The 12,820-nt window shown below is 36.9% G+C and overlaps 1 protein-coding gene across 2 annotated transcripts; it reads left to right on the top strand.

The window, feature by feature from the left end:
* Window positions 1-300: 300 nt before the first annotated feature.
* asmt2 (acetylserotonin O-methyltransferase 2) lies at window positions 301-12,637 on the top strand. Of its 2 annotated transcripts, none has more exons than XM_009293101.5 (9): window positions 301-478; window positions 1,054-1,151; window positions 3,376-3,550; window positions 3,736-3,865; window positions 5,906-5,974; window positions 6,533-6,651; window positions 6,752-6,889; window positions 10,561-10,683; window positions 10,798-12,637. In XM_009293101.5, the coding sequence occupies exons 2-9, from the start codon at window positions 1,071-1,073 to the stop codon at window positions 11,007-11,009; spliced, it is 1,047 nt and encodes a 348-aa protein (XP_009291376.1). In that variant the 5' UTR covers window positions 301-478; window positions 1,054-1,070; the 3' UTR covers window positions 11,010-12,637.
* The last annotated feature ends 183 nt before the right edge of the window (window positions 12,638-12,820 follow it).

The following is a 12,820-nucleotide window of genomic DNA, read 5'->3' on the forward strand; positions in this document are numbered from 1 at the left end:
ACCAGATGTCACTGAAAATCTAACGGTACGGTGACAAAGGTATTCAAGGAAGTTCGGTTCATTCCCACGAATCGGTTCTTTCCGAGAAATCGTCCGAACCGGTTTAGAGTTTACATCACGCCTCGTCGTCCGTGACATATATCACTGTGCAATACGAAAAATCTTTGTAAAGGGTTAAAGTACAGCTGTATTTACACTTACTTTGGTCATATGTTTATTTTTTACGTCAAATCGCTGTCGCTAAACCCGATGCAGTCAAGTGTTAAGTGAACTGACTCAACAGAGTCACTAAAATGATTCGACTCTAAAGAACCCTATTTTCCCGAATCAGACATTATTAGAGAACAGTCGCACAGTTTCTTTCGTATTTCAGTTCGTTAGTACTGTCATATTTCCCTGAGATGACTGTATGAGAAGAGTCGGATTTGGAGTAGAATTGTGAGCAAACCTCCACATCAAACCGACACTCTTTTGTCTGGTAAGTACGGTTTTCTTGAACTGTATAAACACTGATGGATAAACGCCAAGGGATTCCAGTTGAAGTAAAATATATTTCATCTTTGTATACATATTTGTATTGTTTGAATAAATATATAATTGCTACTGTGGTCAGGGCATCATAATTGAGATCGTGGTCTCGTGAGCAGCTCGCTTGAAAGATTTTGTGGTTACACAATAATAACGGTACATTGTTTCACAGTGACCGGCTTTGTGAAAGTGTGTAAACCACAGATTCTGATAAACCTACACTATGAGTGCATTTAGACTGCAAATAATCTATATTTTCATAACATTTTCTTATCTGGACATGAGCATCGTATCTTTGCATTATCTAGTCGATCTTCAGAACAGAAAATATCATGGACAGGCAGGGAACACCTAGTTGACACAGGATAAAATCATTTATCTTTTTTGGAATGATGCTCTAAAAGCAGCTTCTAGTGTGTACTTTCATGTTTTATCTTCACTTGTCAAGAACTGTTAAGATTTGATCAATAATATAACTGGAAGTCTCTTTAATTGTGACACTGATTCTGTCATTGACTATAGCAGAAAGGACATTCTTCATCATGGCTGAGCATTTGTCCCAGAGTGAACTGGACTATCCTTTCAAGCTTTTGGAATATTTCAATGGATTCAGGATCTCTAAGGTTTGTGTTTCATGTTTTGTCTTTGTAAACACACATTGCTTTAATCGGTCATGCTTGCTTTGACGTGGATCAACCTCAAGAATCATTAGCAGTTCATAACAATAACTATTTACCATGACATTTATAAGTGGATTTATGAGTAAATGTTTTATGTGAGAGCATCTATTATTTGTGTCAGTCCACTGTTGTGTCCCATGTAGCGCTCAGGACTGCTTTCGCCTCCAGCAGGACCAGCCTATGACTTATTAAAAGCCACAGAGTCAAACACTAAAATGACTCAGGAGTCTGTTGTCCCATGAGACTTTAAGTAAGGTCCTTTAGTGCTTAAAAGGATTATGAAGTAACAGAAGTTTGTAAAAAAAATAAAAAATAAAATTCAGTTTTTGTACTCTGAGGCAACTTAAAGTGATCTAGATAAAGGTAAATGGAGTCTTGTAAATTGTGAATAGAAATTAAATTGGAGCTAGTCATAACACAATATAAAAATAATAAATATGAAATATTTCCCTGTATATCTACGTACTGTACATTTTAACCTAATTGGCTCATGTTATTTATACTATCATTAATTTTGGGGTTCTCTTTGAGAAATGGAGTGCAAATGCTTATGGTTAAGGTAATACAAATTAATAATTTTATATTGCCTTAAGTTGGTGTTAATTTGTAAAAGTAAATAGGTGTAAAATATAAAAATAGATTTATAACTAAACAACTTACTGCTTCTGTTCATCAAAAAATCCTGACAATATCCTGACTACCTGACAAAAGTCTTGTCGTCAATCTCAGTGTTAAAAGCAACAAGTAATAACTTGACTTTTAGTTGATCATTTGGGAAAGTGACAGAAGGTTGATTTTTCAGATGAATCATCTGTTGAATTGCATCCCAATCATCACAAATACTGCAGAAGACTTACTGGAACTCGCATAGACCCAAGATTCTGACAGACATCAGTCAAGTTTGGTGAAGAAAATTCATGGTTTGTGGTTACATTCAGTATGGGGGCATGCAAGAGAATTGCAGAGTAGATGGCCTGAGGTTTCAAGACATTTTTGCTACCCGTTACATTACAAACCACAAGAGAGGGCAAATTCTTCAGCAGGATAGCGCTCCTCATATTTCAGCCTCCACATCAAAGTTTTTGATGTCAAGGTGCTCCAGGATTGGCCAACCCAGTTACCAGATGTGAACATTATTAAGCATGTCTGGGGTAAGATGAAGGAGGAAGCATTGTATTAGAATCCAAAGAATCTTGATGAACTGTGGGAGACTTGCAAGAACGCTTTCTTTGCCATATTAATTAATAATAAATAATGAATAATAAATAATAATTAATAAATAATTAAAAATCAAGGCATGATCACATAAAATAAGCGTAATCTAGAGACCTTTGCCTTTCATATAAGCCACTTCTCATACCAAATGATCAATTTAAGGTCAAGTTATAATTAGTTGTTTCTAAAACTTGGATAGGCAACAAGACTTTTGTCAGGTAGTTTATTACAAACCAAACAATGCTCTGTATTAATATTGTGGAATTAAATGCAAACATTTAATTACACTATGAACATTTCCTTGCATTTTTTGAAGTTAAAAATGCATTTAATCTTTTAAAAGACATAGCAGACACATCAATGACAGGAGAAGTTCTCGATCTAGGACTTTTTTGTGCAATCCACACTGTTTCGTTGTACCTAATAGAAACAAGTCACATGAACTCAATAGTTCATTTTAAGGCTAATTTTAGTTTCCTCCATGCTTTACATCAGACTTATATTTAAAATACATATATATTAAGTGTGTGTATTTTATCAACTAGATCAACATAAAATAGACTGTAATATTGTGCGTTGTTGGCTATCTTGGTTTACGTTGAAATTTCTAGGGTTGCCATTGTAAAGAAGAATAGAGCCTGTATTTTGGTTGTGTGTGTATTTTTATTTTCAGTTATTAGTATTTATTAACGTTTCTACGGCTATATATGTATTTCAAAACTATATGCATGGATGTGTTTAGAAAATAGTATTATAAATAATTAACATCATAAAGATTTGGGTTTATGTGACAGTTATGCTAACAAAGTTGAGTTTCTTTCTTCTGTTGAACACAGAAGTTCTACAAACTTTTGAAAAATTTGATTGTTTACTCAAATGTTTTGAGGCAATATATTTGCACAAATATTTTATCCAATCTGGAATGATTACCTAAATTTCTCCTCTCCTCCAGGCGATATTTTCAGCTTGTGAGTTAGGGGTGTTCGACCTGCTCCTCCAGTCCCAAAAGCCTCTGAGTGCAGCTGAAGTGGCAGAGCAGCTTGGCACCAGTCAAGATGGCATTGAGCGTCTGCTGGATCTGATGGTTGCCATTGAGATTGTGGATGTGGAAGTGGTGCAGGGAAACGGTAAGCTGCTTAACAATCTCATCATTCCACCACAATTGGCTGGAAATAACCTAGATTCTTCAAAACAAAAAGACATTTTATGTGTTTGTTCACACATCATGCTTTCATTGTGTCTAGTATATCAGAAAAAAGCTTTAAAAAAAAGCTTTACCTCTCTAAAGCTTTACCTCTGTCTTCTCTCAAAGCTCTTTATAGCAGTACAGATGTTGCTAATCTCTACCTGGCCAAAAGCAGCCCCAAATCTCTGCATGATTTGATCATTTATTCCTCTCAGACCATCTACCCGCTCTGGAACAATCTGGTAGACGCTGTTAGGTAGGTTCATCCATCCCAGTTTTGAGACACTTAATTTTTATTCTGAAATTTGTTCCAACATTTGGAGATCTAAATATAATGAACACTTTTCCTTCATTTCCACATTATTCCCAGTTGTCATGGATTTAGTTGGTTAAATACGCTTAAAATCTTGGATTTTTTATAATATTTAGTTTATTTTTTGGAAACAAACCCTTATCAGTTTCTGACTGTCGTGGCAATATGTTTATTAATACTGTAGAAGAATTAAATTGTTATAACATCTCATGATTTACCACAAAACAAGTAAAAACGTAGCACTGTGAAATTACATATTTGACATTTTTTATTACTATATACACACACACACATACACTCACCGGCCACTTTATTAGATAACTGCTCGTTAACATAAATTTCTAATCAGCCAATCACATGGCAGCAACTTAGTGCATTTAGACATGTGTTCATGGTCAAGAAGATCTGCTGCAGTTCAAACCGAGCATCAGAATGAGGAAGAAAGGTGATTTAAGTGACTTTGAACATGGCATGGTTGTTGGTGCAAGGCGGGCTGATCTGAGTATTTCAGAAACTGCTGATCTACGGGGATTTTCATGCACAACCATGTCAAGGGTTTACAGAGAATGGTTCGAAATTTAGATAATATCAATTGAGTGGCAGTTTTGTGGGCGCAAATGCCTTGTTGATGCCAGAGGTCAGAGGAGAATGGCCCGGCTGGTTTGAGCTGATAGAAAGGCAACAGAGGGGCTACAGCAGCAGAGGACCACACCGGGTTCCACCCCTGTCTGCTAAGAACAATAAACTGAGGCTACAATTCACACAGGCTCACCAAAATTGGACAATAGAAGATTGAAAAATGTTTCCTGGTCTGAGGAGTCTTGATTTCTGCTGCAACATTTGAATTGTAGGGTCAGAATTTGGCATCAACAAAATTAAAGCATGAAAAAAGTTTAGGCTGGTGGTGGCTGGTTTCTTGAACATGAGGATGGGTTCACTGTACTCAAATGTCCTCCAAAGTCACCAGTCCTCAATCCAATATACCACCTTTGGGATGTGGTGGAATGGGAGATTCTCATCATGAATGTGCAGATGACAAATCTGCAACAACTGCATGATGCAATCATCTCAATATGGACCAAAATCTTTTAGGAATAATTCAAGTACCTTGTTGAATCTATGGCGCGAAGGATTAGGGCAATTATGAAGGCTAAATAGCATCCTACCCAGTTTTAGTTTGGTGTACCTAATAAAGTGGCCAGTGAGTGTACATATATTATTATTATTTGAAATTAAAATGTTTGTTTTGTTTTCCAATAAAAAAAAAAAAATCCAAAAACTGGAGGCAAAAATATTAACAATTAATTTGTGTTCTAACACATATAAAAAAGCCATATTGATTTATAGTACATACTATTCACCTTATTCTCCGTGTACGGGTGGGCGCAGCCATTCGAATTTATTTGGCTCAAGACTTCCAGTCTCATTCACTTCCATTCATTTTTAGAGGCTTGTTCTGCTGCTTGATGTTGCAAAATGATAATTTATTATTATATTATTCTTTTTATGTATAGTCATGCAAACACTTGTTTGTAGAGCAAGTAGTTTATCGTTTTCCGCTGTTTATTATTCCTAGTCATTTCTCTCATAGGCTACTGAATCAGAAGTTCTAAAACAATCACAAAAACGAGTGCACTTCATGTGTTATTCTGGGGTAATGAAGGCTAGAACATACTGTAGTATCAACTTTAATCAATCAATGAACTGTAAAAAAGACTGTAGTATAGATACAGTGTTGTATGATATACCCTATTGTTGTTGAAAACTATAGTATTGGGTATTTTTTTTAAATATTTTTTTCTATTACTTATTGTTGTTGTACCAACTATTATTAATATACCAACTGCAGAATCACCAAAACAGTTTAATTCAAGTACTTTACTATAGTATGGTTAAAAACACTTTAGGATTTACTATATGTTACTGTAGTATTTTCTTAATTTGGGAAGGGAATAATAATCAGAACATCTAAAAACTTTTCAGGGAAGGGAAGAACCAGAATGAGAAAACCTTCGGCCTGCCGTCTGAAGAGATCTTCTCTGCCATATACAGGTGTGTGTGCTGAAGTTTAATATTAGCAGTAGGGTTTGTGTGATTATGTTTGTTGTTGTTAGACGTCACCTGATTAAAAATCCTTTCTCTAACTGCAGTGATGCGGTCTTAAGCGATTAGCCGCTGGTGCTGTGTAATTCTAGGTCATGGACTACAAGCCATTCAGCTTTGAGGCTTTATGACAGGCGTCTGGAGGGGTGCTGGGACTGTCTGTGTGTGTGCTGTAGTGCCTAAAGCTAAACATTGCAAAAAGGACTTGTGTTATTGTATCAACTGTGTTGTGAGTGTGTGTGTGTCATTAGGCTTCGTTAGATTTAGTATAGTTGAGAATTTATTAACTCATATTTCTGTTTAAATATCGTTATGTTTTTTTTTTTAATTCATATTAATTATACCAATTATTGTGGTCTTTCATACCCAACATTTTATTTATGATTGTGCATCTGTTTAAAGCTAATGGCCGTGTTTTGTAACAGATGGCAGAAGTGTCAGTATCTGGGTTTGTTTGTCCCAACTTCGGTGTGAATCCATTTGGAAATGTACCATCTGTCGTTTCAGGTCAGAAGAGGAGATGCTGAAGTTCATGGGACTGATGAACTCTACGTGGGTCATTGACGGCCATGACATAGTGACAGCTTTCGATCTTTCGAGCTTCAAGTCTGTTATAGATCTGGGAGGTGAGAGTGAATGTTCTTGATTGCAGAAATGTTGTAGTTTTTCATTAAATGATTGAGGCAGCAAAAGTGGAACCCATGTTAATTTGTGTTTTTATTGCAGGCTGCTCTGGTGCGTTGGCTCGAGAGCTGGCTAAAGAATATCCGTCCTCCAGCGTCACGGTTCTGGATCTGCCGTCTGTGGTTCAGACTGCCCAACGGCATTTTGCCCAGCAAGATGACACCATCTGCTTTCAAGCGGGTGCGTAATGATGCATTGTAACATTGCTAATGGTTGCCGTTTGACTGATTCTCTGTCCTCCTGAACTTGTGAACTGCCCTGAAAACAAATATTCTCATTACAGTGAATAAAGGCCTAGCTAAAGTACATTTGCATGACCTCAAAACTAACTCAAATATTCATGGCCTCAAATTAAAAAGGCAAAATTCACTCAGGGATATTTATTTTAAATATGTTCTAAACTGGGAAGGCAGTGGCGCAGTAGGTAGTGCTGTCGCCTCACAGCAAGAAGGTTGCTGGGTCACTGGTTGGAACCTCGGCTCAGTTGGCGTTTCTGTGTGGAGTTTGCATGTTCTCCCTGCCTTCGCGTGGGTTTCCTCCGGATGCTCCGGTTTCCCCCACAGTCCAAAGAGATGCGGTACAGGTGAATTGGGTAGGCTAAATTGTGTGTGTGTGTGTGAATGTGTGTGTGGATGTTTTCCAGACATGAGTTGCGGCTGGAAGAGCATCCGCTGCGTAAAAACTTGCTGGATAAGTTGGCGGTTCATTCCGCTGTGGCGACCCCGGATTAATAAAGGGACTAAGCCGACAAGAAAATGGATGAATGAATGTATTCTAAACTGAACAAGCTTCAACGCACAATGAATGCTTTTGGACTAGGACGTTTTTTTGTTTGTTTTTTGTTTTTACAAAATAACAACCATGCTTGATCTTCACAAAAATAATGATTATGTGTTTATTGTGATCCGTAAATATATTTTATATAGTATTTATTTTTTTATTATTTTCTCAGAGTTTTTAATCTGGGCGGCATGGTGGCTCAGTGGTTAGCACTGTCGCCTCACAGCAAGAAGGTCGCTGGTTCGAATCCCGGCTTGGCCAGTTGGCATTTCTCTGTGGAGTTTGCATGTTCTCCCTGTAATCACATGGGTTTCCTCCGGGTGCTCCGGTTTCCCCCAGAGTCCATAGACATGCGCTATAGGTAAATTGAATGATCTAAATTGGCCATAATGAATGAGTGTGTATGGATGTTTCCCAGTACTGGGTTGCAGCTGGAAGGGTATCTGCTGTGTAAAACATATGCTGGATAAGTTGGCAGTTCATTCTGCTTTGGTGACCCCTAAAAAATAAAGGTACAAAAGAAAAGGAATGAATTTTTAACCACTTCATGGATAGAACAGTGTAGAGAATTGACAGGAAATCATGGGGAGCAGTGAGAGGGTAAGGATCAGCAAAGGACCTCGAGGTGGGAATCGAACTCAGGTCACCGTGAGCACCTTGGTGCTATATGTCGACGCACTTCACCTCTAGGATGTTATCACCTCTAAACGTTATTAGGGTTTTTACGAGTGCTGGAAATCCTGGAAAATGCTTGATTTTTAATATTGTGTTTTCAAGGTTAGAAAAGTGCTTCGATTTTATACAAAGTGCTTGAACCTGCTTGAATTTGAACTTGCAGGGCTCGAAATTGTGACTGTTTTGGTTGCATATGCGCACGATTTTATCTATGTGACCTCAAAATATATTTTGGAGCATATGTGCGAGTGCATAAATTGTTGTTGTGCGACCAGTTTTCATTCCAAAATGTTCACAGCATGCGTGTATTTATGGAGCCAATAATGAGCCAAAACAATCTGAATTGTTAAATTGAATTATTAACAATTGTTAGGTAATAATACTGATTATGTCCCATTAGAAAAGTTTTGAATGTGTGTTTTTTAACTTGATAATTGAACATCTGAAATTTAAGACAACTTAATTTTTTTAAGTCAGATTTTTATAGACTTCGTTTTAAATTTCATTTGTTCTGAATTCAAAGACTGCAGATATTGGGTATGGAAAAAAAACAGTTTCAAGTTTTTTTTTAAGAATTCAGATTAACACAATACAAATTCAGATTGTTTTGGCGCTATTAGCTTCATACGCATTTAGGAGACATTCACTCAGAAAGTATCTTTGCACCTGAAACGCCAATCCAATGACTGCTAAAAAGAAAAAATAGCAATGCACATGAAATATCATGAACGATTGGTCATGAAAGTTTGGTACAACACCCAAACAAAATCTGACTGTAAGCTCATTTCTTAAGATATCAACTTTAGGTAGAAAGAGGCCAAACTTAAAAACACACTTCATCGAATAACTGAACTTTTAAAAATTAATTTTTTAATCATTTTTAAGTTAACTATCCTAATAAATTTATGCACTAAAGTACTCAACAATTTAAGTTGAAATGTCATATTTTGTTTTTCAAAATAGCACAATGCATTTAAATGTGAAAAAGTACATACAACATATATAAACGTAATTAATCGTGGTCATTAGGTGCTGGAAAAGCACACAAATGCACCTTGAAAGTGCTTGAAAAGTGCTGGAATTTAGGGTGAAAAAGGTGTAAGGACCCTGTGTTATTTATTTTTTATATAAATGTGTGCAGTTTATTGTACTGTGCAGACCACCTGAAAAATGAGGGAATAAGCCGAAGGTGAGTGAGTGAGTGAGTGAGTGAGTGAGTTGTATAAATGTGTGTAGTATGAATGTAATCTGGATATTCAGTACTACATTCACCACCACAGTGTCATCCTGGTACTTTTGAATTAAAACATACTTCTGGTCATCTCGTTTTTCAGCTGGTATATAGTCGGGAAATGTGAATTTTAGATGCAGACTTTTGAGCTCTTTCAGCCAAAATACATCATTGTTCTGATTGGCCAACTGATGCAGTGTGACTGGATAAACACCTCAGCTGTGTGTAAAGAGTAATTGGATTGACCATACTTGTTATTTCTGACTTCCACCTTAAGCCAAAAGCTAAATATAAAACTACAAAAATACAAACAAACAAACACTCAGTTGTATAGGACTAGGGCGACACGGTGCAATCGCCTCACAGCAAAAAGATCACTTGTTCAAGTCCCGGCTGGGTCAGTTGGCATTTCTGTGTGGAGTTTGCATGTTCTCCCCGTGGTCATGTGGGTTTCCTCCGGGTGCTCCGCTTTCCCCCAAAGTCCAAAAACATGAGGTGAAGGTGAATTAAAAAATTTTTTTTGGCCATAGTGTACGTGTGTGAATGAGCGTGTATGGATGTTTCCTAATATGGAAGCGCATCTACTGGTGTAAAACATAAGTTGGCGGTTTATTCCACTGTGGCGACTCAAGATGAATTAAGGGACTAAGCCAAAGGAAAATGAATGTACAGGATTAGTTAAAGTGGGAGTTCTGTTGAATAGAAAAAAAGTTATTTTGAAGAATGTAGGAAACCTGTAAATATTGACATCAATAGTATTTGTTTATCCTTCTATGGATGTCAGTGGTTTTCAACATTATTCAATATATCTTCTTTTTGTGTAAAACAGAATTAAAAAGCATTTATAACACTGAAATGTGTGTGTTCATGTGGGGGGAACTGTCTCTTTAACAAAAAAAAACAAAAAAAATCTACGTATTTATATATATGTATATATGTATGTATGTATATATATATATATATATATATATATATATATATATATATATATATATATATATATATATATATATATATCATCTCATATACACTATCACCATGTTTTAGGTGAGCATGAGACTTTCATAAACTTAAAACAAAAGATTTAGAACATTTAAATTGTAATGTAAAACTGCAGTGATGAAATATAACTCTACTATAGTTTTTCTAATCTCTGTGTTTGCAGGGGACTTCTTTGAAGAGGAAATCCCTCCAGCAGATTTATACATTCTTGCCCGAATCATTCATGACTGGAAAGAGGAGAAAAATCTCAAGCTGCTGAGGAAGATTCACGCAGCATGTCATCCAGGTGAGAAATACCACATTCAATAAAGCAAGATTACCAGATCAACAGTAGTAATCAATGGCCCTCAAAGGACATCAAGCATCTGACTCGCCCTTTTGTCCTCCTTACCATCTCTAGGTGGAGGTGTCCTGATAGCAGAGGCTCTGCTGTTTGAGACCCGCAAAGGTCCAACTATGGTTCAGATCTTTTCTCTGAACATGCTGGTCCAGACCGAAGGGAAGGAACATCCACCGTCGTATTACACACACCTGCTCACAGATGCAGGATTCAGTGACGTGCAGGTCTGTCGGACCGGAAAATCATACGATGCTATTCTGGCACTCAAATGAACAAGAACCAAAGTGATTCTAGTACCCTTTCTGCCTTGTCTGCAGTCCTGTTTTGATCAGACACATCAGTAATCGTGTTCACGCACACGTCAGACGTTTGTTGTTTGTTTTGGGAATATGATAAAAGAGTATTTTCTCCATCACAATGTAAATACACTACTAATCCTTACATTTCCTCCTGAAGACTGAAGTCTTGGTAGAGATTAGGTGTAGTTATTTGTGAATCTTCCTCCCTGAGGCCTACAGAAGTGGTCTGAGAGGCGGTGGGACAGGAGCTGTTTTTCATTGGCCAGTGATGTGTCAAAAATAAGCTCCTCCCTCCATCCTGTCTGGTGTATCTTTGCACTGCCATCTTGATAAATGGTTGCGTGTTGACCCCTAGTGGTTGTTGGTTGTACTAACAATGTATAAAACATGAAAAAACATGCATAATGTGTAAATAAAATAGCAGCAGGAGATGTTTAACTAAACAAGGCATCCATATCATTCAGTTTCATCAATATGATGATTTTGTTTTGTCAAAAATTCCAGACAACTCCTAGTTAATTTACTCATCCTACTACAGGAGGTTGTTTTAATGGATTTTTTGAGGGATAGTTCACCCAGAATTATTATTTTTTTTGCTGTTAGTATATTAATATACAGAATATTAAATGAGATTTTGTAGCCGAAACTTCGGTCCTTGCTGATTAATAAAATGCTAATTAGTGGCTACTAGTACACTGAGAGTCCTGCTGACACGCTGCAGTCTTAGGAAGCATAACAATCAGTCGAGAAACTGAACATTGTTTACGTGAAGCTTGTGCTCCAGACTGTCATCAACACACTGTTTGCTTAACACTGTGGATTAATATTGTTGTAAAAAAGGCTCAATTTGGCGATGCGATGGCGCAGTGGGTGGCACGATCGCCTCACTGCAAGGTTGCTGGTCTGAACCTCGGCTGGATCAGTTGGCATTTCTGTGTGGAGTTCGCATGTTCTCCTCATTTTTGTGTGGCTTCCTCTGGGTGCTCCGGTTTCTGCCAAAAGTCCAAAGACTTGCGCTATAGGTGTATTGGGTAAGCTAAAATTGGCCATAGTGTATGTGTGTGAATGAGTGTGTATAGATGTCTCCCAGTGATGGGTTGCAGCTGGAAGGGCATCCGCTGCGTAAAACATATACTGGATAAGTTGGCAGTTCATTCCACTGTGGTGACCCCAGATTAATAAGGGTACTAAGCCGAAAATAAAATAAAAGAATGAATAAGGCTCAATTTCTTGCACAGACCATTTACTATTCTTCAGAAGACGTCCAGTGTCTCATAAAGAGGCACAGATATAAACTTTGTATTGTGTTTATGTTTTTTGGTCACTCTCAAACTACTGGTACCCTTTCATTTGCAATTAATTGAATACCAAAGACCTTAGTTTACGCTAAAAACCTTATTTATATTCTACTGAAGGAATAAAGTCCACACCTTGGGTGGCCAAAGGATGATTATATTAAAAGTTTTTTTTTTAAATCATTATTTTAGATCTTTTGTTTGTGTACAGTTTTTTTCTTGTAAACACATGCTCCACCCTTGATCATGTGGCAAACATTTATATTTTCCAACGGAAAAATCTAATAAAGGAAAATGAACAAAGCCTATTGCTGGGAAGTGATCCTATGGGATTTACAGTCTTTGCATTTTGTATCTTCTCCAAAGGTTCAGGATATTTGTGAAGCACCTCACCCTCTCATAAAGCAAACAAACAACTCAAAAGAATTATTTTGAAGCTTAAAATTATTTGATTGGATATTTAAGATTTATTATTACATATTTTATCCC

This window comes from Danio rerio, chromosome 17, assembly GCF_049306965.1.
Source record: "Danio rerio strain Tuebingen ecotype United States chromosome 17, GRCz12tu, whole genome shotgun sequence".
Lineage (NCBI taxonomy): Eukaryota > Metazoa > Chordata > Actinopteri > Cypriniformes > Danionidae > Danio > Danio rerio.

Coding starts and splice junctions, on each gene's coding strand:
- asmt2 (XM_009293101.5), top strand. CDS start 1,071: ATGGCTGAGCATTTGTCCCAGAGTGAACTGGACTATCCTTTCAAGCTT. Junction 1,152..3,375: donor ATGGATTCAGGATCTCTAAG/GTTTGTGTTTCA, acceptor CCTCTCCTCCAG/GCGATATTTTCAGCTTGTGA. Junction 3,866..5,905: donor AATCTGGTAGACGCTGTTAG/GTAGGTTCATCC, acceptor AAAACTTTTCAG/GGAAGGGAAGAACCAGAATG.